This window comes from Pseudopodoces humilis, chromosome 5 (genome assembly GCF_049639895.1).
Source record: "Pseudopodoces humilis isolate 2021_Gansu_Grassland_sample_001 chromosome 5, ASM4963989v1, whole genome shotgun sequence".
NCBI lineage: Eukaryota > Metazoa > Chordata > Aves > Passeriformes > Paridae > Pseudopodoces > Pseudopodoces humilis.
This window is the reverse complement of record NC_142204.1, coordinates 30,746,989-30,771,831: the sequence shown is the minus strand read 5'-3', so window position 1 is coordinate 30,771,831 and position 24,843 is coordinate 30,746,989. Positions and strand designations below refer to the sequence as shown.

The 24,843-nt window shown below is 35.3% G+C and overlaps 1 protein-coding gene across 1 annotated transcript; it reads right to left on the bottom strand.

The window, feature by feature from the left end:
• Nucleotides 1–1,220: 1,220 nt before the first annotated feature.
• On the bottom strand, nt 1,221–18,208 carry EPYC (epiphycan). Its single transcript, XM_014248881.2, has 6 exons — nt 18,041–18,208; nt 7,708–7,861; nt 5,147–5,305; nt 4,348–4,550; nt 2,659–2,754; nt 1,221–1,391 (listed from the first exon to the last, which is right to left on the bottom strand). Exons 1-6 carry the CDS (start codon nt 18,206–18,208, stop codon nt 1,221–1,223), a joined length of 951 nt encoding a protein of 316 aa, XP_014104356.1.
• Nucleotides 18,209–24,843: the final 6,635 nt, after the last annotated feature.

The following is a 24,843-nucleotide window of genomic DNA, read 5'->3' as shown; positions in this document are numbered from 1 at the left end:
TTTAAGTGAGCATATATGTTCAGCTGAATGAAAGGGAACTTAGATATTGAACAAATACCAGATTTTCTAGGTTGATTTGTTATGTTCAAAGGGATTTTTTTTTTTTTTTGCCAAAGTCTTTCATCAAATGTTTATCACTGAATATGTGCAGGCCTTATTTGCTGCTTGTGACCACAGAACACTAGATACGTATGTTGTATCTAGTGGATCTTTCCTGGGGGTTTTCTCTCTAGAGAAATGTATTAAATCTCCACTAGAGGAGAAGAGTTGTTCAAACTATTCTACTAAGGAAATTTTTTAATCTTTACCTGGAAAGTCTGCTAAACAATAAAGTAGAGATGTTTTGTGAATCAAGTAATTGGATATTGAGCTCCCCAAGGTGATTTGTGACTTGGTCTCTGAATCCTGGTCCTTAGTGTATTGAACTGCAAAATTTTATGTATGTAAATAGGACAAAGGGAGGTTGTTTTCATTTTCTATGCAGAATAAAATATAATATTTCTCAAATAGGCTATATTATGTGAGATTTTTATTACCACATAGTCTGTCAGGCAAGTTTAACAAAGATGCAGAAAACAGCTTTGAGTCTCATCAGCATTACAAAGTTAAATTATTGTTGAAAAAAGCATAGATAGATATTTGAGATTTGATGCTTGAGATTTGAGCCCTATATTTCATTATTGATTCAAGGAAAGATTCTCTTTTCTGAAGAAGGCATGTTTTTTGGAATATTGCTGGTACTTTTCCAAAATGAAGGAACCTTTAAGGAAAGAAGTAGAGAAATGGATGTATCTCTGCGAAAATAATATTTAATTAAAACAAAACCCAATAAATAATGATTTGTGTACACATATTTTATTTTTATTTCTTCAGTTACCATGTAATAGTTAGACTTTAATATGTAAAATTATTTAAATTTAGAATTCATACATTAGGTCTGAACAATTCAGCAAAAAATTTGGTATTTGCAGTGTTTTTGTAGTAAAGTATTTTTCTTGATATTGCTAAATAACTTGCAGTTGGGTAGATAATGGATTTGTCTTTTAGCATTTCATAATCTCAGTATCTCAGTAATCAATTCCAACATTAACAGAAATATTTCTCAAATCAATCAAATCAATGATATTTGTAAAATTTCATCGAGGTTAATGTAGCAGTGAGTTAATGATTTGTCTTTAGAGATTCTTACAGCAAATGACAGTCTTGGCTGCTGTCAAAGCTTAGATGAGGTTGCCAACTGGCAAACGGGGTAGACACATGTATGCATGAGGTGTTTTGCTCAGGTTGATGGGATTACCATCCAGTCTGATGTCTTCGAGGGCCCTACGCACATAAGTAAAATCTCTCATTTTGCAGAAAGTATCTTCATGCATCTCTTGAATGTTGTTGTTCTAAAAGAAAACAAGCAATCAAAAAATAAGATATCAGAATTGTTATCTGAAAGTAATTTTTTACTCTGAAAAAACATTTATGGATGTATTTTCAGTGTCTAGAGAGATGCTTGCTTGAACTCAAGGGCCCAGATTGTGGTGGCAAGTCATTAACAGAGAAATCTTCTAAGCAGGGGAAAATTTCTTGGCCAGTGCAAAGCTTCAAAACAAAGTAGCTTAAATCATGTAGCAGAGACAGGCTTTGAAGGAGGAGCCTGGTAGAAGTATAGAGCATTTTCATTTCCAGATTATAGTGAAGAGCCTTATTAAGCCAAAATTTGATGCAAAATAGGCCAGTCCAAAAATCCTAGAAACATAATTATCACCCTAATATGCCTCGACTCGCCAGGGTACAACTCTGAAATTTTATTTGTGACAATTTCCTTCCCCTCTGACATTAATTTAACTCACATATATATATATATATATATATATATATATATATATACTGGGAAAATTGAATGGTTTTGGTATTATTCCTTTGATTTAAATTGCTCTTACATGCCTTATATTCACTGAGCTTCTATTCTTGAAGCAAACCATTCTCAACAATGAATTGCTGGAATACAGCATTGTCAGGAAACTGGGACTTAAAAGTTCATTACCTAAAATGATGTCTGTCTGAAAATTCTTCCCTTCTCCATTCCTTTTCTAGTCAAAAATTGGTGTGGAAAATGTCCAGCTCACTAACTTTTTTCTGTAGCACATAGCACTGAATATTTACTTTACAGGCACAAACAAGTGAAAAACAAGCCAGCTATCAGGCAGAGAATTTCAATAAATTTACTTACTGAAAGACAGAGGTTAAACAGTGTGAGGTACATTACATTGCTTACTGAATGTTTTTTTCTCTATGATGTAATAAGTAAAAACATCTGATAAACAAAACTGTAAATTAGTACAAGAGGAGATAAAGGGGAAGAAACAGAGCTGGAAAAGGTTAAAAGGAAGAATTTGAAAAGAAACTGTTAGACAATAGTAATTTTAGAATTTGATTTTTTGAAAAATATTGTACAAAAAAATTCTGAAAAATAATGCTTAGCTGAGCTAAATTTTACTTCTTTGAAAGACAGCAATCACTAGTTAATTTTATGTTTGCCATAGCTTGTTTCATCAAGTAAGAATGCTTTTGGATAAACAGAACAAACACTACAAGAAAAAGTTTGCCCTTCCCAGTTGTACACATTATTGGAGCCTGATATAAGGAGCCATTTCTTTTGTAGCCTACCTGAAGATGAAGCGCTTGGAGGCTTTCAGGGAGTGGCAATGGAATGTGATCCAAATTATTGTCAGTGATATAAAGATGCTGCAATTCATCCAGATTCTAGAGGAAGATGAAAAAAAACAAGGGGAGATGACAGACATTTTTGAAAACCTCTGGCAAGTATGTTTGAAATCTATCACTGTAATGAAAAGCAATAGATAGCAAAATATTTTGTTTCCTCATGATATGGTAAAAAGACAGAAATTCAGACATCAACTCTGATGTGCATAGGCTGAAAATGTTGCTGATGAGGGTTAGGTGTTCAGATTAAAATGAAGGGGAAAAATGTTTTTCAAATATCCATAGAATTATTAAAGATGTTACTTTTATGATAATGTTACTTCCTTTCTTTTGTGACAAGGCTACTCAATTTTGCAGAAGTGCAATGATAACTGTATAAGAAATGCCTGAGTAAAAGATACATTTCTCATTCCATTTCAAAAGGTAAATTGAACTTCTTGGAGGAATGAGTGCTTCTTGGAGGAATGAATGCTGAGAAATCTGGCAGATACCATAGCTACTCTGCTCACAGTGGTCTTTCAAAGGTCACAGGGATACGGAGAAGTGCCTGAGGACTGGAGGTAAGCTGGTGTCATCCCTATCTACAAAAAGGGCAAGGAGGATCTAGAGAATTACTATCCAGTCAGCTTCACCTCGATCCCTGAAAAGGTGATGGACCACCTCATTCCTCATTCCTCATGGGGAGGCCATCTCCATCCCCAAGGATGGCAAGAAGGTCATCAGGAGTAGCCAGCATGGATTTACTAAAGGTAAATCATGCTTGACCAACCTGATTGCCTTCTAAAATGAAACAACAGCCAGAATGGGTGAGGGAAGAACTATTCTGACTTCAGCAAGGCTTTTGACATTTTCTCTCACAGTATACTCTTAGCAAACTCAGGAAGTGTGGACTGGAAGAGTGGAGAGTGAGGTGGATTTAGAACTGACTGAACGGCAGATCCCAGAAGGGCATAATCAATGGCAGTCTAGAAGGAGGTGTGCCACTAATGCTGCCCCTCAAGGTTCAGTGCTGGGCCAGTATTGTTTAGCATGTTCAGCAATGACTGGGGTGGAGGGACAGATGCCTCCTTAGAAAGTTGACTGATAACACAAAGCTGGGAGGAGTGGCCAATATCCCAGAGGGCTACGCAGCCCTCTAGAATGATCCCAACAAGCTGGAGAGTTGGGTTGAGAAGAACCATCTGAAATTCAACAAAGGCAAATGCAGGGTCCTGCACCTGGTAAATAACAACCCCACACAGCAGTACAGGCTGGGGGCCGATCTGCTGGTAAGCAGTTCTGCAGAGAACAACTTGGGTCCTGGTGGACAACAGGCTGTCCATGAGCCAGCAGTGCCCTTGTGGCCAAGAAGGCCAATGGAGTCCTTAGGTGCATTAGGAAGAGTATTGCCAGCAGGTCAAGGGTGGAGATCCTGCCCCCTACTCAGCCCTGGTGAGGCACATCTGGAATACAGTGTCCAGCTCTGGGCTTCACAGGACAAGAGAGAGACATGGAGCTCCTTGAGTAGGTTCATTTGAGGGCTACAAAGATGATTAGGGGACTGGAGCATCTCTCTTGTGAGAATAGGCTACACTTCTAACCACATCCTCTGGAGAGAGGAAGAAAAGATTTTGCCATCACACCCAAACTTACTTTAAATGCCTCATTTGGTATCCCTCTGTGACCAAGCCTGTTCTTACTAACATCAATGAACGTTAAGGTAGATGGTAACTCAGGGAGTTGCCTTATCCTGTTGTCACGAAGCACCAACTCCTGAAGTTGGGGCAATCTTCGGAAGGCATCCTTGTGGATATCTGATATGAAGTTTGCAGTCAAATCAATCCTCTTTAAATGGTCTGGCAGAGAAATAAGATACAATAGACTTATAAGAATGTATTTCCTAAAATTTAAAAAAAAACCTGCCTATGTCATTCTTTATATATCTTTCAGTGAAAGACTTCAAAGTTGAGTTTTAAGATTTCTGTGTGTTTTGGGAATCTTATAAATTACTATCTTTTGGAAAAAAATATACTCAAAGGGAAACAAACATATTTTCATTACCTTTCTTTAATTCAAGTTTTCTATATGTAAGAAATTTGATATATTGACTTCTTTGTAAAATATGTTCAAGAATTTTTTCCAATTAAAAAAATACAAACCCCAAATTAAATTGAATATTTGGGGGGTTGAATTACTTTTCTAAAGTTGATTGTAAGTAACAGCAAAAAAATCAATGATCATTGTTATTTTTAATAATTCAAATGTTTGGCAGAGAATCTGCATCTGATGTATGGATCTTTATGCTCCAAAGTAACAAAATAAATAAATGTACATTGATTTGTAAAATTTACCATAATCAAACATTATATAAAATATATCACTATATTTTTGGTTGTTATGATCCAGAAATAATCAAAATTAAGGCTGATTTCAATAATACTGCTATCCATACTTAAGTTAGCAAAGTCATTTCTGCTGATCTTCTTGATTCTGTTATAGCGTGAATAGAAATACATGGTTTTCTTAGGCAATGGTGGAACAGCATCAAGGTCACGATCATCACAGTAGACTGTGGTGCCTAGGCATGTACACAAGAGGCAAGTGGGAAGACCTATCAAGGAATTTAAAAGAAAACATTTTGTTAGAAAGGACATGTATAAAAATCATACATAAATTACTACAATGAAATGCTCACATAAGCACCTAACAATCAGACTTTGTCTATGGTAAGGTTCACTTCTCATTCTGCTTTGATCACCAAATCATATAATTGCAACAGTAAGGTGATTGAAATATTTTAAAATTAATTAATTTTTCTTCTTATGCCTAGGAGAACAGTTAATTTGTTCTAATAAATTGTTTCTCAGACTATAATAGAATATTTGGTGACATCAACCACCCAGAAGTTGATTTCTCCTTAAGATAGCAGGTGGAGGTATTCCTAGATGGAGGAATAATAGCTGATGAATGATATTTCCTACTTAATCTGTCTCACTGTCACTCTCTTTCTCTCCTCCCCCTCCCTTTTTATATTTCTTTCTAACTTCTCTCCTCACTCACATTTACTATTAAATAAAATCCATCCTATTCACTTTGGCATATGGTCTCATTTGCACCTTAATTCAGGCAGAGGCATCCCTCTAACAGTTTTAATAACTGGATTGTAACACTTGTGACACTGACTTTTTGATACATCTTTTCCTTGATTATGAGTATAAATCAGCATATCTGTTTGTCATCTTTTAATCCCATAGAAATACTTTTCTGTTTCAGGTTTTCCTCCTCCTTGTAGCAGATGGGGTTGTTTGCTCTTGCTACTTATAGGATAGTAGGATAATTGAGGAATATGAAAATGTTTTTTTTGTAAATTAGTTTTACCTCCATATCAGATGTGGCTACATGAGAGATGTGCCTTCTTAATCTGCCCCAATTTGTAGGTTATTGAGGTGCCTTTTGAGACAAGATTAAAGAATCAGTAACCAGAGTACTCTTTTATTTTTGTGTGATAATCTCTTCTTAGGCATCCAGGAATACAGATTCTGGAGAGATAAGGATCCTTTCATGCTTTCCCTTACTTTCTCCACAGGACAGATGAAATTGGCTACAGAGAGGAGGTCTGACACTGGGGAAGAAATATTCACACCTTGAACTAATCCAGCAAATCTAGGCCTAAATGAATACAGAGTTAAGGATGGCTGATATTTTTTCATAATATTGGAATATAGTACCGTAGTTTGGGGAAAGGGTTTCACCCTGTCCTAGTTTTAGAGGAGTGGTATTTCTCACCTGTGCCTGGTGGACACCAAAAAAAACCAGGGATAAAAGAAGGATTCAAAAATATATCAACAAGAAAAATGAGCTTGGCTTACTGTTACTGAGCCTTATATTCTTCTATTCAATACCAGGCCAATAGCAGCAACATCTGACAGTAAAATATGTTGCTTGAAAAACGAAGACACTAGAGACATCTGATTTGATATCTTACTGACTTGAGCATTTCTTTAGTTGATGCACTACTTGATTTGCATTCAGTACTCAAAACTGTTGACAGATACAGAATTCATCAAATGTAATATTTACAGGACATATTGTAACATCTTGTAATTTTCAAAATTGAAAAGGGGCATGGGACTTTTTTTTCTTTTTTCTGAAATCTCATTCCATTTTTACTTTTCTTGACACTGTATATTTTTGTCTGGTAAAAAAATAAGACTATGAGTTATTAACTTCCATGAATACATAATTTTGGAAGCAGGAACTCTCAGGGTTTATGGTTTTTTGTTTTTTTTTTTAAATTTTATTTTTCTTCTATGGCACTCAGCTGTAGTGTTGGGCATAGTAAAAAGTAGTATTTTCCTGTTACTGTATGTTGATCACCATACAACACAAAAAGATCCCGCACAGCAACGGAGTGAGCTTTACCTACTCTATTTTAGAGGAGCTTCTGGCAAATGTCAAAAAATTAGCAAAATTAGTGCAAAATTTGTGTCGGAGAGGGACAGATTATGTTTTGCAATTTTAATTCTCCTGCAAGATTTATAGAATTCTTCTTTCACTATAGTCAGAAGAACTGAAAATAATTTTCCTTAAAAAGTTCTAAGTAGCTCTCGTTCCTTAAGTTTTTCAGTGCATAGTTTCCATGGTCAAAAATTCTTCAACATTTTAATTATACTTTGTATGACTATATTTATAAGACCATGTAGCAAATAATTATTAGACAGTTGATAATGGCATTGAAATGTAAGACAGAAAAACAAGTACTGGTAGCATTGCCAATGAGCAGCAAATTTTTGAGTTGTAAATCTTCACTGGTACAGATATTATAATGAAATAGTATGGAAACCTTTTGACTATCTGGCACCTATCTGACTTTGAGGGATTCAAGATAGGCACATTCTGTCTTTCTGCAGTAAGGGGCATACAGAAATGATGTACTTCATTTTCAGTAAAAAAATAAAATGGGCTTGCTCAAAATCAAAGCTACACACAAAAAATAATTTCTTTCCTACTAACCATCTTGAGTCTGGGGTCCAAGAACCCCTGACCCCTGTGCTGAAGACCCATCAATTAATTTTGGTGTTGATGCTTCATCCTCGGTTTCTTCTGTCAATGGTGCAGAAGAATAACTCTCTTGAATTACAGAAGATAGTTCTGTCCCAATATCTGTCTAGGGAAAATGAAAAGGAAATGTTACTGTTTACTTCCCTTGGAAACTGTTTCTCTTCCAGTTATTCATATTCTCCCACTAGAGGTCACATATTTTCTGAGGTTTAGTGCTTGTGCTGCGTTTTATCCGGGAGCTATAATGAATTCTGATGATATATAAAAAAATCATGAAAACCCAACATATTTATTTGCTTTTTATCTCAGTATTTTTAATGTTTCTTATGTATGCACACATGCATATACTTCATTACTGAGAATATATACTAGCAAAATTATTTTTCCTTATTTTTGTAAAGATAAATTAGACTTGTGATAAAGAATGATAAACTGTGTGTGAAAAATGAAAATTTCCTGTGATATATCAAAAAGGTGCAAGTCATTTACCATAAAATTGTAAATTTGACCATCATAAATCCAAATCCAATATAGCTGTGCAGGGTCTGCTTAGAACACTAACATGATTTAAAAAATATTACTAAATCTGAACATGATATAAAAATACTACTAAATAATTCTGAACTCTGACTTCACATACACTTTTCTAGTATGTTAAAGACTCTGGTTAACTTCATTCACTAGTAGCTGTGTTATGTAGTATGAAAATACTGATGTAAATAAAATATTGGATAAAACCTTGGTTTTAAAATATCCATAAAATTTGGAAGATCCTTGCATGGAACTAGAAATTTTTATTTTTTTTTTTTTTTATCATTCACTCATAATTAGTCAAAGCAGTAAATTTTGTCAGGTTAACTTTAATTTTAAAAATGCTTAATTATCTTGATTTTCTTATATGACAGTTCAGGATAAAAATTAAGATGTAGTTATTTTCTTGTATCATATCACCGCTCATAAAAAGGGTATTGCAGACTTGCCAGGCTTGTTGCAAAGGGGTCTGTGTTAGCAAAGAGGCAGAGTTGTTTTCTGTAATCACCCAGACATAGTTGTGTGATCTTTGGAAGTTACTTTCCCACTGTATTTTCATTTCCCCATGTGTAATAATATAGTTCAACTGAGCCAGAGCCCCTTTTGAAAGTGTACCCTTTATTCCTTAAATCCAAAACAATTAATTAGTGTCATTTTAGTTTTGCACATCTGAAGTGCTGTTAAAAACGTGGGTAATGTATTTAACCCTGTGGGTGCTGCACCCCTGTGCTGCAGTTAGCACTCCTTATCCTTTTCTAAGGCACAGCCAAATATAGTTATTTTGTCACAGTATCATTATTCCAGGTGCAAAGGCACCAAAATTCTGCTTCAGTTTTCATCCAGTGCAGCTTTCTAGCACAACACCACCACAATACCATTGAATCCCAAGTCTTTTCACCTGACCATGTATCTCCTTTTTTGAGACCATCCCACAGCTACTGCTCTCTTTGCTGTCTCCATGAAGAACCAGTTGTTGATATCAATCACAGTAGTGTTCATAAATTCTAATTATAAAAGACAGGTAAAAGTAATTGCATCTAGCCTGGCCAAATAGTTGGAATTTCTAAAATTTGATTTGGTATTTAGACTGTAGAAGTTAAAGGAGCTAAAGGACCTGATATCTGGATTCCAAACACAGACAAAACTTTGCTGTATTTGACACCTATTTGAATCATTTTGTATGTATATATATATATGTATATATATTTCATATGTAGCCAGCAGCTCAAGGTATGTGATTCTGCTCTTCTGTTATGTTCTTGTGAGACCCCATCTGCAGTACTGCTTTCAGCTCTGGAATCTCCAGCTCAAGGAGGACTTGGGCCTGTGAGAGAAAGTCCAGAGGAGGGCCAAGAAGGTGAAGACAGGCTGAGAGTGTTGGGGTTGTTCAGCCCAGAGAAAAGAAGGCTGTAGGAAGACCTTATAGTAGCTTTTCAGTACCTAAAGGGGACCTGCAGGAAAACTGGAGAGAGAATTTTTAGAATGACATGTAGTGATAGGACAAGGAGGAATGGCTTGAAATTGAAACCTTTATATATGATTAAATTCTTTAACCTGTGGTGTGAGGCACTGGAAATGGTTGCCCAGAAAAGTTATGGATTCCCTTGCTCAAGGCAAGGTTGGATGGGGTTTTGAGCAACTTGGAGCTAGTTGAAAGAGCCCCTGCTCATGGAAGTGGATGATTTTGATATCTTCCCACCCAAAAAATTCTGTGATTCTATGAACTGTGAAAATGTTGAAAAAAACCACTTTACATCTCATAATAGACTATCTTGCAGCATAGCTATATATATAATTCCAAGCAGTATTAAGCATTATGATCACGGATTGCCTTAGAACATCTAAATAACTACCTAAAATATAATTCTTTTCAATACAAATAATTTTGTTTAGATTATATAATGGTAATAGGTTAAAATATTTTATATCCATTTGTCTCACTGAAGACAGAGAACATGAAAACAATGAAAAACCAGTAAGCACTGTGAACCATACGGGCTCAGATTTTGACTAAGAACATTTTAGGTTTTCTGTATATTCTTTAATTGTATTCTACTAAGCCACAGATTCCATTACTAATTAGAGTTTATAGATAAAAATGCTTCAATACAGTTACCAAGGTCATAACCTCACAAAATGCAAGGTAATCAAATGAGCAAGATGACCTTCAGGTGAACTGAGTAACTTGAGTTGATGTAAGAGTAAGGATGTACCTTGTCATTTTGTGCAGACAAATACACAGTGTTACCATCTGCAGCACTGACAGTAGACAGCTTAACCAGGAATGGACTTGGGGACAAATCAAAAGAAGGCTTTGGGAACAAAGGAAATGGGACAGCTGTTCTCCAAATGGAGGAAGCCTAGAGGGAGAGGTACATTCCAGACTTTTATTGACCCAGGTTACTGCACAAAAGTTCTTGCACATACTGTCTACTTCACCAGATTTGTGGAAATCATATAGGAGCCCCTCTTCTGAAATTTGGAATTAAATCCAGAGATTTTAAGATCTGTTAATGTCTTTATATGCAGCTTACTGAAAGTAATATTCTGGATAAGAGTATTTTCAAGATAGACATTGTAAATAGGCTTCAGAACAAAGATAATTTTCCTTTCACTTGTTATGGGATTTGGGTCATCTACACTGACTGCCACCTCTCTACATATTTGGAGCATACTTTACGGAACTTTAACAAGTAAAACTTGTGATTTACTTTATGCTTTCTGAAGGTTCTTAGTTGATAAATCACTGTAGCTGTTGGTAGCAAAGTGGAGGTGTCAACCTCTAGTACTTCCATTTCTACAGTGTTATCTCTTTTTTACTGTAGGATGTTACCTAGATTTGTAGATGCACAATTGAAAGTCTCCCAGCAGTTTCCCTGCAAATGCACTAAGGGGTGTAGGGAAACTGTTCCAAGTTGTTAGCATTGTCTATTCAGTCTCCTGCAGCTGTGAGTGTCATAAAAAAATAAAAATTATTGACCTTAACTTAATGATGTTGCAATACTGCTAACAGAATAGGAGTTCACTGATATATGTGTTTTACATACCAGACCCACAGCATATGAGCATTTTCTTGCTGTACATAAATTGGACTTGAACCAGTGACCTAAAGGTAAAAGTCTGTTTCCCATTATTGGTCATCTGATCCATGCAGCTTTGTATCTTTTACAAGTTTGATAAATCATGCAAGATTGTAACAAGAAAAAGATGTTTCTTGAACCATATACTGCACAGAATAATCCCTCATCTTCCAGATGTTTGTTTATTTTTGGCAACTGGACTTTACCAAAAAAAATTGAAACATAAATGATTGTATATCACTTAATGGCATTATTTTCCATAGGGTTTTTTTGGAAGGAGGAGGGAACCTGGAATTCTGGAATTAGGCAGGGAGTGGACTTGTATTTCATTTGATACTTTAAGAAATATGTGTGAAAAATCACAAAACAAGAGGAACATTGTAGAGAAATACAATAAAATATGTTTCTCTTTGCCAATAGCTACGAGTCTTCAAATAATAATCTGCCTTCCAAGACAGTTTTAATACACAGCATAAGAAAAAACTGAAGTGGTATCATGACTCGATCTACAGTATCACATCATCCATCTTTAGACATCTATGTGGTTAATAGTTACCCTACTCTGTCTCTGGAATCAGTCAATCGATTTAGAGAATACCAGTGCAGATTAGTCCCAGAGCACGCCAAAGGACAATGATATCTTTCCTGATATTACATGGAAGGCCTTCTTTTTTCCCCCCATCCTGTGTTTATCCAATGTGACTTTATTTTCTAATCAAAGTCCTTAATGTGACTGGCCAATTCAGAGGCACCGTCAGACCAGGAAGTTACAAAAGTCAAGAAATCAGAACATATCAGTAAGTGATAAAATGCAGGTGATAAAATCCAACTTGCAACTTGCCATCCTTAGGCTGGGCATTTAGTTTATATTAGCATCCCTTCACTGTCAGTACAGAATGAAACAAAGCTTCTGAAAAGCAGTTCCAGACATTGGCTACAGGAGTTAATTTTATGGTGGGATCTTTAGGTATCTGTATCTCACCTTTGACAGTAAAGGAGGCGAGACAAACAAAAGACTAGGAGAGGCTCAGGAGTTTATTTTATGTCTTTTTTATGTGTCTATTTTATGCCTACATCTTTTAGGATCAAAGCTGATGTATTACATGTGATAAGTTTAAATCCACAGGAGAATCTGAAGTGTCTTCTGTTTCAGTATTTCTTTTACTGCAAAAAATACATTTAATACACAAATAAAATTTCAAAACTTAAAAAGAGGAATTTTAATCTTGAAGGAACAGTTGTTCCACACACTGACCCATCAAAAGGAAAAAAACCCATCATTGGTTTCTCACATAGTTGTTCTGAAACTACCAAAGGCTTACAAGAAAATGTCTAATTACAGTAGAAGTTATTCATAGAATCACAGAAGAGTTTGGGTTAGATGAGACCATAAAAATCATCTATTACCAACTTCCTTGCCAAGGGCAGGGAGGTTTGTTTTCCTTTCCAAAAGTGGCCTATACTTGTTCTTGAATTTTGCATGCAAAGACTTCTTTTCTCCTATTGTTCTATCTTAAAAAGAAATAGAATTGTTAGTCACTGCAGACAAGTGAATAAAAGCTATAGTCAAAACCTTCCTGAAAAACTATTTAAATTCCTATTTGAGGATAAAGCTTCAAATGATAAGTTTGATTCTCTTTTCAATAATGCGGTTATCTGACTTGTACATTATTTGTACCAATTAATAGAGTTTCTTAAAAATGTATATGATGTTCTGAAAAGTCATTGTATATCCACTTTGAAGTCTCTTATTTACTCAGATACCTACCACAAATGTAAGAACAGCAGTGTAAGCCTCTCTCAACTCTGCAAATGGCAAGAGTGAGTTCCTGTTCAAGTTTGGATCCTTTTTGTATGTGTTATGCCAGCACAGGAGAGAGTTTGTATGTATGCACACAGACATGAGCAAATGTGTGTGTGTAACTCAAGTTCTGAGCTTTGTGCAGGCACCAAAATGCCCTATTTTTAGTTTGATTCAAATTTAAGAAGCTTGAACTAATGCTAATCAAAATGCATCAAATATTAGACTTTCAGTGTGTGTCTTTCTGAATATTTTGTGGATCATTCTTTACAGCTCATCTCTTTTGTGTAAACAGGCACGGACCACCTGTATTTAACTCCCTTGCTTTTCTGCTTATTCAGTGCTAGGCAAACCATTCTTAAGTAGACACTCCTTTGCTTTTCAGCCTCACTGACAGCCTATCTTAGCAATGAAAACATTTTTCTGATGCTCCTATAGTTTTACTTAATTTTCTAACTTAGTTTTTTCTTATCTAAAGAAAAATGGACAGGTTATGTTTAATAGACACTGTGATATAAATGCAGTGCCATTTTATTAGTCATTAGCAGCAGATGTACATAAGAATCTCTCCCCACAATTTGTTTTTCTCCCACATTTTCCAAAGTTTTAGTTTCAAAGAGGGAAAAAGTGAGAAGATCACACAAGAATTCCTTTGAGAGTCTGATTTGATTCTGTTCAGTTTAAAGAAGGAAATCTCCCGTTGAATATGTTTTCAGAGCAGTTGGAAGACCCAGTCTTGACTGTGGCCTCTGGACCCTATCGAGATATAGATATTAGTTCAAAATACTAATGAACTGTAAAGAAAAGGGAAGGTACATCAGCTCGTGTTTATACTGTTGTTACTCTCTGTTTCAGAAGATAAATCCAACACAAAGCTTGAACACTTAACGGTGATATTTCATTGCTGTACCTTTTTCCTTGAGGACCTTGGAATTCTTTCCTTGATAATAGGCTTTACTTTTACACTGCCTTTTATTAGCCGTTATCTGTGAAAGAGTTGATACTGCTATCCTAATGTCTCTATGCACATTTTATTTCTGAGTGATATAGAATTTAATTTTTTTCCACTGACAATTTCCATTTGGATGCAAAGTATTAGATAGGTCTTCTGTGTCTCACTAATCTGGGATCTCGGAAACCATAGGTTTTATAATCTATAATATCACCTAGCATGTGACAATGCATAACTTTGATTGAGGATTCAATACAATTCTCACAAGTAATTCACAGCTACAACTACTTTCCCCATGCAAATATTTGCATTAGAAAAAGCATTCCATGTACACATTAAGTAACCTTTCCCAACCTTAAGATTATTCTAGAATCCATGACAAAAATAGACTTCAAGTGTAAGAATATCAAGACCCATTTTCTAGAAATGTTTTCAGAAAAATGTTTTCAACACAATGAGGTGTGTGTGTATACCACACATACACTCTACACAAGAAACAATACTTCCAGAGTATCATGGATCTTGGATTCAGTCATTCTTAGTTAATTGTATTAAGATGAAATTCTCATACTAAGTCTGAAACAGATGTCTAGGGTTCATCAAAATTTTCTTGAGGAAGACAGGTGTATGGGCTCAAGCTGGGATGGAATTAACTTTCCCCATGACATCCCTCAGTGCCACACAGTGCTGTGCTTTGTGTTTTCAGTTGAAAAGGTGTTGATAATGCACCAGTGCTCAGCAACCACTGAGCTGTGTTGGCACAGCACCAAGGCTGTCTCTCCAGCGTTCCCCTCTCACCAGTAGGGCAGGGGTGGTCAAGATCTCCGGAGGGGATACAGCCGGGACAGGTGACCCAAGCTGAACAAATGGATATTTGATATGGCATCTGGTCAGCAATAAAAGCTGAGAGAAAGGAGGCAGCGAGGCAGGGGGCCGGGCTTTATTATTAAGATGTTTGTCATCAGAAGTACCTACTACACATACTCAAGTCCTGACTGCCTGGAAGTGTTTGGCCCTCACCTGCTGATGGGAAGTGGAGAATAAATCTTTTGTTTCCCTTTGCTTCTGCATGCAACCTTTATTTTTCTTCATGAAACTGCTTATATGTCAATTCACAAGTTTTTAACCTCAATTTCTTCCCCTGTCTCTCTGAGAAGGGGGAGTGAGAAAGAGTCTTGATGGTCACCTGGAAGCCAGCTGAGGTCAGCCCACCTCAACAAATATCCCAAGAGAATGATTCATATTTGTAGCATGGTCTTGGGATGCCAAGCCCAATTTTAACCAGATAGAACGAATGGAAATAACCCCTTTCTAATTATCTTTAGGAATTTCCTCACTTTGGTTATTATACAATGAATGTGTGATTACAGTACCTAACAATCTGGAAAAGGACGTGCTGACACAAGTGCTTTGGTTTAACCCCTTGAGGTGTGCAGGTGATTAATTTACGTTGAAATTAACAGGATTAGCGCACTAAATGCATCTGAAGTACTAGAACTGGTCAGTCTCCTGGACCTTCTGCAAATCAGTTGGATACACAGCCTTGGTAAAGGTTACATTTTACAAATGGGTCTAAAAATGAGCTAAAGAGAATGACTTCTATTTGCATAAAACTGAATTTTAAAACCTTAAATTGAAGACAGCAACAGAAAATGTTATTAGAGCTTTTTCTCCACTGTTTCAGAAGTCTGAAGACATGATTCCAATCTCTCTAAAGGGGAGTTCAAGTCTTAAAGAGTTACTACACACAGGCTAGATCTGTTGAAGGCCTGCTGTTTGTCTGGGTCTCTGTGGTATTGCTCATCATGTAAAATATGCATAATAAAAACTAACCTGTGACCTTGAATAAATATTGAATTTTACACATAGACCCACTTGTGTTGTTCACATCATTATGATAACAAGATTTTAAGCAGTAAAGTCGTAACTACAATCAAAAAATCAAATGTATTCTGCTTAAAACTTGAGTGACATCGATAATATTCAGTGATTAAAATACAACTTGCAAGACTGACATGCCCTATTAAATAGTACACTGACATATCTATAAAACTTGCTTGATTTCTACATCACTGACCACTCATATCTCCTGGGATATGGGGAATTATGAATGCTTAGGATTCTCTTGGGTGGTACCTGGTATGAGGAATGTAAGCAAAAAAAAAAGATTTTGGCTAAACATCTATGAAAAAATGGCTCTCACAGGGAGGTCCATCTATATGCAATGCAAAACTCTGTTCAACTGATGTGATGGACGAACTTCACCTGATGAATTTTAAAAAAGGCTGTCTGAAGTGCTCAGTAATGGAAAATAATCCTGCTCTGGAAAAGAACCTTACCAGTTTACCCTGATTCTGCTTATTCCATGTCTTGAAATAAAACCAAAACAACCTGTATTGGAATCTCTTGTATTTTTTCCTGTTTTGTGCAACATCAGTCATGCTGAATTTCCTTTCAGCTGGGAAATAACTTTGAAGCTTCGCTTCATCTCTATCCTTCACTCAGAAACATGGAAAAGGCCACCCCATGTTTTGGTGTTATAAAACCTCACAGATCAAGCACAGCACAGGACAATCCCACCTCCCATTCAATGCATTACTAAGAAATCTGTTGTTTGAATGAGCAAAACTCAGTGATGAGGCACATTCAAAATAATTTCTCCCATTTCTGGGAATAAATAATTTCTGTAGGAATGATAAAGGTTTCATTTCTAAGATCAAAGAGAGACAGAAACCGTGGTTTATTATTCATTGTGAGATAGAGCACAGTGACTAAAATTGGTAGCAACTTTATCAGGAAAACTAGCTCAGGCAGAATCAGGTAGAGCGCTAGAGCAGCACAAGGGAAACAGGCCAAAGGCAAGGTAAGTTCTTTTCAGCAAAGTTCTTCTCACTCCCTCTTAGACTGAAAATTTATTTCCTACAAATTATAAAATTCTGATCTTAGTGCTAACTCTATTTTATCTCTTCAGTTCTCCCGCTTTGGAATATAGTTATTCTTAAATTGTCTCTGTCCTTTGATTTCAAAGCTGTTATCCAATTTATATCTCACATTTAAGAAAGAGGAGTTCCTGTCCCTTCTGCTGTAATCATAAATCTTTCAAAGGATAGTATTTTCATGAATTACGCATTTTTATGTGAAAAAGTATTAAAATATTATGTATAAAAATGAACATAACATATTATTTAAATTTTATATTCTTCACTCTACTTCTATCATACAAAATTGTGAATCACAGAGTGCTTATATTACCTTCGGGGAACTTGTGCCGATGTCTAATCAACAGGGTGAAAATAAAATTAATGTAGCCTTTTAGTAATTGTAAAGAAACAAAAGATTGTTGAAGAGGAAGGAAGCATTTAAGCCAACAAGTGGAATCTCTTGCTTCTACAGGTGACATATCTTACCGGCTCATACTGTATCAATTTCAACAGTAATTTTTCTTGCTTTCCTGTGTTTAAAATGTTTTCCCTTTCTTTTTTCTTCCTTCTGCTACTTTCCTAACAGCAATAGAACACATTAGCATTTATAGCCTGAAATATGTGTACTGAACATAAACTTAAGGAAACTGCATTTTACAATCCCATTTAATGGGAAATGCTGGAAATCCTGTCTCAACTGCCACCATGCATTACATAGATAAATCACAACGATGATCTCTAACAGACTTTGTGGAATTGTACAGAGACCTGAGGAAAGCATGGTACCTTTCACCTCCTCTTAAAGATTGCCAAAAAGAAAACCACAAACAATAAGAATATATTTTGGCTTTGTTTGTAAATTAGGGGAAATGTGAATGAACTGCAAAGGCACCACATGAGTAGATTTATCTGATAAGTATTTTCATGGCAAAGATAAACTGATCAGTAACTACTGCAGTTATGCACTTCGTTAAGACAGAATAAATTAAGTTCTAATTACCTCTCCTCGGTCAGACTGCTTGTTTTCATCATAGGCAAATGGATGAGGCAGCTCTCCAAGTGGTACGTCATAGAACTCAGAATCATAAATTATTGTATCAGTGATAGGGGCAGCTCCAACAGACTCAAAGATAAAAAAACCCAGAAAAACATTCACAAAGGTCTGCATTCTGTTTTCTTTTCTGAAAGAGAAGAAAATGGACAGATTTTAGGTCCTCTGGTATTGACAAGGAATCTATGACAATTTAATGTCATAAATACAGTACCTATATATAAACCCCACAAAATTTTTGGTGAATAATTCATATTTATTTATTGTGACTCAGTGGTATAATCTGGTTTTCTTCATGAAGAGTCCCTGGATCTGAGAATTTTGCAGACTGCTTTGACAATACTCATAGTCACATAATTTAGAAAAGCTCTATTGAATTTTATTGGTGTAAAAATAAACTGATTTCAGTGAGAAAGAGTCTGAATGGTATTTTCCCCCTTTCATCTAACTTCACCTATTTTCCTTGCACTTAGATACAAACTTTTGAGAAACTAGAGAAAAGGTAGATTATTACATTACTTGTCTTTATCAAAATAAATAATCATTTGAAATGTATAACAATATAATATCTCACCTCCATTATAAAAACCCTAAACAGAACCAAACAAACAACAACAACAAAAAATTTTAGAAACCCAAACAAACAACAAAAAAACCTAACAAATAAACAACAAGCAAAAAACCACTCCACCATTCTATTAAAAAACATTAGAAACTCTTATCTCTTAATAAGTATAATCAAATCACTTTTCACTCATTAGTTTTTTGTCAGATATTGATTTTAATTGATGTGGTACATTTGGAACATACTTTTCAAAGGTCTTGGGAGCAAAATAAAGAATGTGTCCTCCATAGCTTCGCGGACAGTAGTGCCAGTACTCTGAATTCCTTCGTTATTCAATCAACATCATTTTTAAAGCAGTGAGTAATTGTGGTGTAATGTAGTGAGAAATTGTGGTGTAGTGTACTCACCTGTTATCCTTGGAAAATAGAATTGCAAAATTGAATTATCACCCACTTAAAGTTGTATAAAATTGAATTATCACCTATTTAAAGCCCCAGAATTTTGTAAAATGGTAGAAAATCCATGCTAGGCTTGAACACTAGTGTTTATGTATTCCCTTTTCCTTGTAAGTGATGCATTCACTATTATCATATAAGATGCCTGACAAAGGGGTCTATTCAGAACTTTTTACTTACACATTTATTTATCTATAGCTCACATTAATTTCAGCAAAAGCACAGTGATAATGAGCAATGTGTAAGTCTAATAAACTTTACTTCTTATGTGATGCCATGATACACACTCTTAAATATTCAATTTCAAAATTGTAACTACTTATAAGTATAATAAGAAATACATGAGGTTTTTTTTTTTTTTAATGGATGTACTGAGCAACAAGTTGAATTTTGGCTCCATGAAAAGAGGTCTTTATAAAGCTGGTTTAGGCATGAGGATATAAAATTCCTCTGGGGATGGCCAGTAACACAAGGCGGTCATTTTTCTCTCATTTTCTTTATTCAGAAAGACTTCAGCTGCTGCTGGAAGAAGCTAGAGTTACTGGGTCTTCTCTTTGAGAAAGCTTAGATAAATTTCAGTTTTCAGTATTAGCTTCCAATATTGCTAAAAGTATTCTGCTTTATTAAAAAAATTAAATAAAATAAAAATGCAATCAATCTCTGAAATAAGCAAGTATGCTAGAAATAGCAGGTTTTTGTCTGTATTTATGTTTTCTGCTGCCTATTTTTGACAGAATTTGTTTTGGTCTTGCTTTTCCTTTCCATGTCATTTATCCCAGACGATTCAGCTATAAAGGGTGTTATCTATCAACCCAAAATGTAGTACTTACATATGTGGTGTAATTTTTCCTCTGAATAAACAATTCTTAAATAAAAAAATGCTTGCTACGCAATATTGTTTTCATGTCACAACTCCTAAAAATGAAATATTTTTAAAAGGTATAAGGCTTGGTAAGTATTAATGTTTGCATATATAGAGACAAAATCAGCAAATATCTGCAAATAAAAAGTTTACCTATGGCTATAGTATCTGCACTAATTTGCAGGGTTTGTTTCCCTTTCATGTAATATATTGGAATGCTCTGTAGAAACATTGGCATCTGCAGTAGCTGTAAGATCAAATATTTTGATGAAGATTATGTACACCTCTCACAGGAAGGAACTAAGACATATCCAGGGAAAAATAAATAGTCTCCACTATCTGCAAGCTCTGAATCTGTATTAAGCATGATAAAATAAAACAAATAATAGTGTTTCCAGCGATAAAAATTCAGCTAAGAAAGAAGTGCCAAAACTTACCTTTGGCTTCCTCTGTCTCAAATGGGATGGAGTTACTCAGAATGCAGAGCCAGTGCTATTAGTCCCTGACCAATGGCAGTGGCATTCTGGGGCTGTGGGAGGTAGTACAGCTTCTACCCTCAGCTGAAGACCTCAGCCCAGGGAGTTGCTGAGACTTCAAATATGACTTTATATATGATTTTGCTGAACTGAGTTTTTGGAAGGTCAAACAAAGATTTGTTGTAAGGAAATGGCATTTATTTCATGTGTCAGTCTTTTACCCCTTCCCCTCAAATTTCTTTCTGCTCCTACCAATATACCAACAACACTCTCTGTATTCTGGAAACAACTTTTTTGTGTTACCTGATAACCTACAAATTCAAATTTGTCAGCGTCCAAAATCAAGGCTTAAGCAAATTGGGTTACATATTATTGGTAACGTCTCTATTTTGTGACTTATTATACGTGATAATGTTTAATGAATTTCCATCTACTGCAGATATTATCTGGTATGTATTCAGAGGTACCTTTTCCCCCCTTTACTTTTCTGTAAGTACTTATGAAGCAATGCTCATAAAATATACTATTTCCAGTATTTACCTTGTGAGAGGAAATGCTGCTTTCTTAATAGATATGAATCTCTATCATATGCTGCAAATGATGGGTATACACTGTATAGTATATAGTGTGTAGAACACACCAGAAATTTTTTACTATATTAGCATGTCAAGCTATCTCTTTTCCTAATTGATTGTGTTTTCTTTATTATCAGTTTTACTTTATTATAAGTTCCTACTTAATTCTGTACTTTTAAATTACCAGTATTTGTACAACATGAACATATTCCTCTGAATATTTTCATAATTTTTCCAACTCTTCAGTGAAATATACCTCCTAATACTGTCAACATCCAACAGAACCTCTCCTGCATCTATGGAGGGATGTAAAATTCATGTATAAGTCTCTAATTTACTAAGGAAACTTTATTCATTTTGCTTTATGTAACTTCCATAGCAATTTTAATTTATTTTTTTCCCAATAAGGCCATCCTAGTGTATCAAATTTGCATGTGGCACTGAAAGCACATCAAGAATTTTAAGCCACATGCCTTGTGGCAAGAATCCAAGATGTTTTGCAGGGTTTGGCCAATAGGTGAAAGGGTAGAAGAGCAATAGCTGTTAACAGATAGGTAAAGGTTAGGGTGTTGTAGGACATACTAAATAGCTCAAGGTATCATGTGCAATTTTGGCAACTGAGTCAAGTCTGCAGTGGCTTATAGTACTATGACCACTCTTGGATGACACACTTCTTTCTAAGGAAGGTTTAGCATGAATTGCTTCTATGAAATACAGGGGTCTTGAATCATCAAATCAGGTATTTTTAATATATTTTTTCTACATCTTTCCCTTTTCAAAAGCATCTCCTTCCATGAAGAATCAGGGAAGTAAGTACAGTGAAAACACCACATTATTGTGTCCTGTTGCTCTTCTCTTTCTTCAGATAAACAGACTCAGTGTTTATCACCTTAAGTTTATCACCTTAATTTAGTGATCTAGCTGCTTGCAATGCCTGTGTATGTTCCTTCCTGACAACAAAACAAACATCTGTACCTTCTGCAGCAAAAATCTGTCATTCACCTTATTGCTACTGATAATTGTTATGCTGCTCCATTTGCAGTTACATTTGTGGTTAATATTATTTCACTTTTAAGAATAGTATTTTCTGCTGTGCTTGGTAATTTAAGATTCATTCTGCTAAATCCTCACTTCCAGTGTGTCTCATTCATTTAAAAACATATCCTCTCTAGGCAGGCCCAATATTCATTGCTCTCACTTGGACAAAAGATCCAAATATTTTTATTCTTTATTGAAGAAAAATTCTTATCTGTAATGTATTATTCATATAATTATTAATGTTTTTCTTCATTCTTACACAACTAAGTAGACTTAGGCATACTGAGATAGGGTCTGAAACCTTTTTATATTTTGGTGCATAAGTTTGCTTTTTTTGTTTTATAAGAGCAATGAAGTTCAAACCACTCTGTGTCTGGATCTTAACTTTGATTTTGGTGGTATACTGTATTCCTGTCAGAATATGCTTTGCTGGTCTTGTTTTCTAGAAATACTGAGCAAGTAAAATTAATTGAAGGCAAATGTTAACTTACAAATATTGGATTTTTATTTTTTGTTAGACTTAAGCTTATCTGAAGAAGGATATATTTTGTACAGAGAATTTTGCAAGCTTATGAGCAGGATGGTTTGCATAGCACACAAATAAGAAAACAGTTTTGTTTGTTTTGGTTTATGCTTTAAAGAACAAAAATTTGGAGATCAAGAGGTGTATCTGCAGGGGTCATGCCTTAGTTGATGTTGAAATTAATGCTTGGAAATTTGTTTGAGCTTGGATGGCAGAAATCCTGATGCTAGCAATCCTAGACCAGCTAGAAACCCAAGAGACCCAACCAAAAAAAAAAAATTATAAAAGAAAAGAAAAAACTACTTAGAGGCCTTGTGGTATTGCTGAGCAAAAACCCAAGCACTTAAAAAAGCTCATAGAAAATTTATACTTGAGTTAGAAACTGATTCAGATCACTGCTTGCAATTTCTGAATCCTGTTATCACAGAAGATAATGAAATTGCTGAGACTGACAAAAGGACATTTGGGAATGAGCTTTTCATGTCCTCTAATCAGACCCTTCACTGACACTTGGGTTTTTTTCCAGATCCTTGTGCAGTCTAAGTTACTGTCTTGTGAACTTCCTCAGCTGTCTTTAAATCTTGCTGTCTGAGTTAGTTGGGCTAGATTAAAAGTTAGCTGAAGTTAATAGAGAGTTCCATCACATTCAGTGGTTTTTGGGGCACTGCTTAAACTGGAAGCATACCCAGCTGTGTCCATTGCCTAACACATTTCTAGTCAGAATGCATTCCCACTGCATAATTTCTGGCAGTGGTAAAACAATTAATTTATTCCCCTGTTTTTTTTGAGGGAGCTTTGTTTGCATTTCAGTTCTCCCAGTTCTTGGAGGTGCAATGACTCCTAAATGTGCTCTTGAACTCAGTGCCAAAGCCTCAGGGTCATCCTATTCTTGTTTTTCCAAAACTTTGATTATAAAGCACTGAGCCTTTGATTCACACTATCAACATTCACTCGTTATAATTTTTTCTTTGCTTTCTTCTCTTTTGGTCCTCACAGATTCATCCCCAGGAATTTACAATAAGAAAAAATGTGTGGAAAAAATGCTACCTTTGCAATAAAATCAAAAATTCTGAATTTCAGAAAGGGCTTGGGTATTCTACCAACTTTCTCTCTTGTCAGCTTCTCAGCCTGCCAGTCTGAACAGAAGCAGAAGTTTTCAGTCTACTGTGTCAGCTCTGGAAAATTGTAGTACTGTTTTTTATCAAGAAGAGCAAGATATGTCCAGCTTTGAAAGGAGTGACAGTGGAATCCCAAAATAACTTGTTGATTTTGTTGTTTCACCTTGGCACCTGGCTATAATATTCTCCTGGTCTGAAGCTATAGAGTAAGAGTAATAAAGCAAAATAAGTTAACATGTTGATGTATTCTCATCTAGAACAGTAGTAACAAAATAAAAGATGACCTGGGCCAGGGACCAGCCCCACATAAGGGGGAGGTAATGCATGAACATTCCAGTAATGGTGACAGTAAGTTCAACTGGTGGGTTACACAACCTCTTAAAAAGTCATGCAATTTCCTTCAACTTTTTCTTATTCTGTGACCAGAAATGAATCTGTCAGATGAACAAAATGGTATCACTCATATTGTGTGACAGAGACAATTGTGTTTTGGTCAGAAGTGGGAGGTTCATGAATATTAGTTTCTCAAAATATGCTATGCCTCACAAGCTTGTTAATGACAGTATGAGGAAGCAAATGAATGTTTGTTTCCTTTGAGTTTACTCTAGACAAGTGACTGCAAAGTAAATGTAACTCCTTCTACAGGCACTTTAAATTCTTTGGAAAGAAATGTATTGTGAATTTATAAAAAGTATTTTAGGATTTAAAATATGATTTTCCAAACAATATCCTTTTACCTATACATATGTACCTTTAGCGAGTTCAAATTGATTTGTTTTAGTGTTCTAAATAAAAGTAGTATTTAGTATTCCAGATTATTCCCACTGAATGAAGAATTTTACTACAGTGCATAGTAAAGAGCACCCTTTTTGCACCTAGATCAATCATCTTTGATATCCTACTTCTCCCAGTCATTTAATATAAAAATCCTCCAACATTTCCATGGATTCTACATGATGTACCGGTGCATCTGATTCATGACCAAACAATAGTTTTTCTTACCTTATTTTTGGTCTGTGACTTTATTATTTCCTGAATCATTATTTATCATTCACTTTCCAATCTTAAATATGTGGTCAGAAGTATACTGAACAAAGGAAAAGCACAATGTGAAATTCTGGAATCATTGAAGTTACTGCA

Bases quoted from the DNA above. Each gene is read 5' to 3' on its own strand.
- EPYC (XM_014248881.2), bottom strand. From the start codon at position 18,208: ATGCAGACCTTTGTGAATGTTTTTCTGGGTTTTTTTATCTTTGAGTCT. The intron at 5,306-7,707 runs GTTAGTAGGAAA...ATTCCTTGATAG, and splicing joins TGGACCCCAGACTCAAGATG to GTCTTCCCACTTGCCTCTTG. The intron at 4,551-5,146 runs GTATGGATAGCA...TTTCTCTGCCAG, and splicing joins AAATGACTTTGCTAACTTAA to ACCATTTAAAGAGGATTGAT.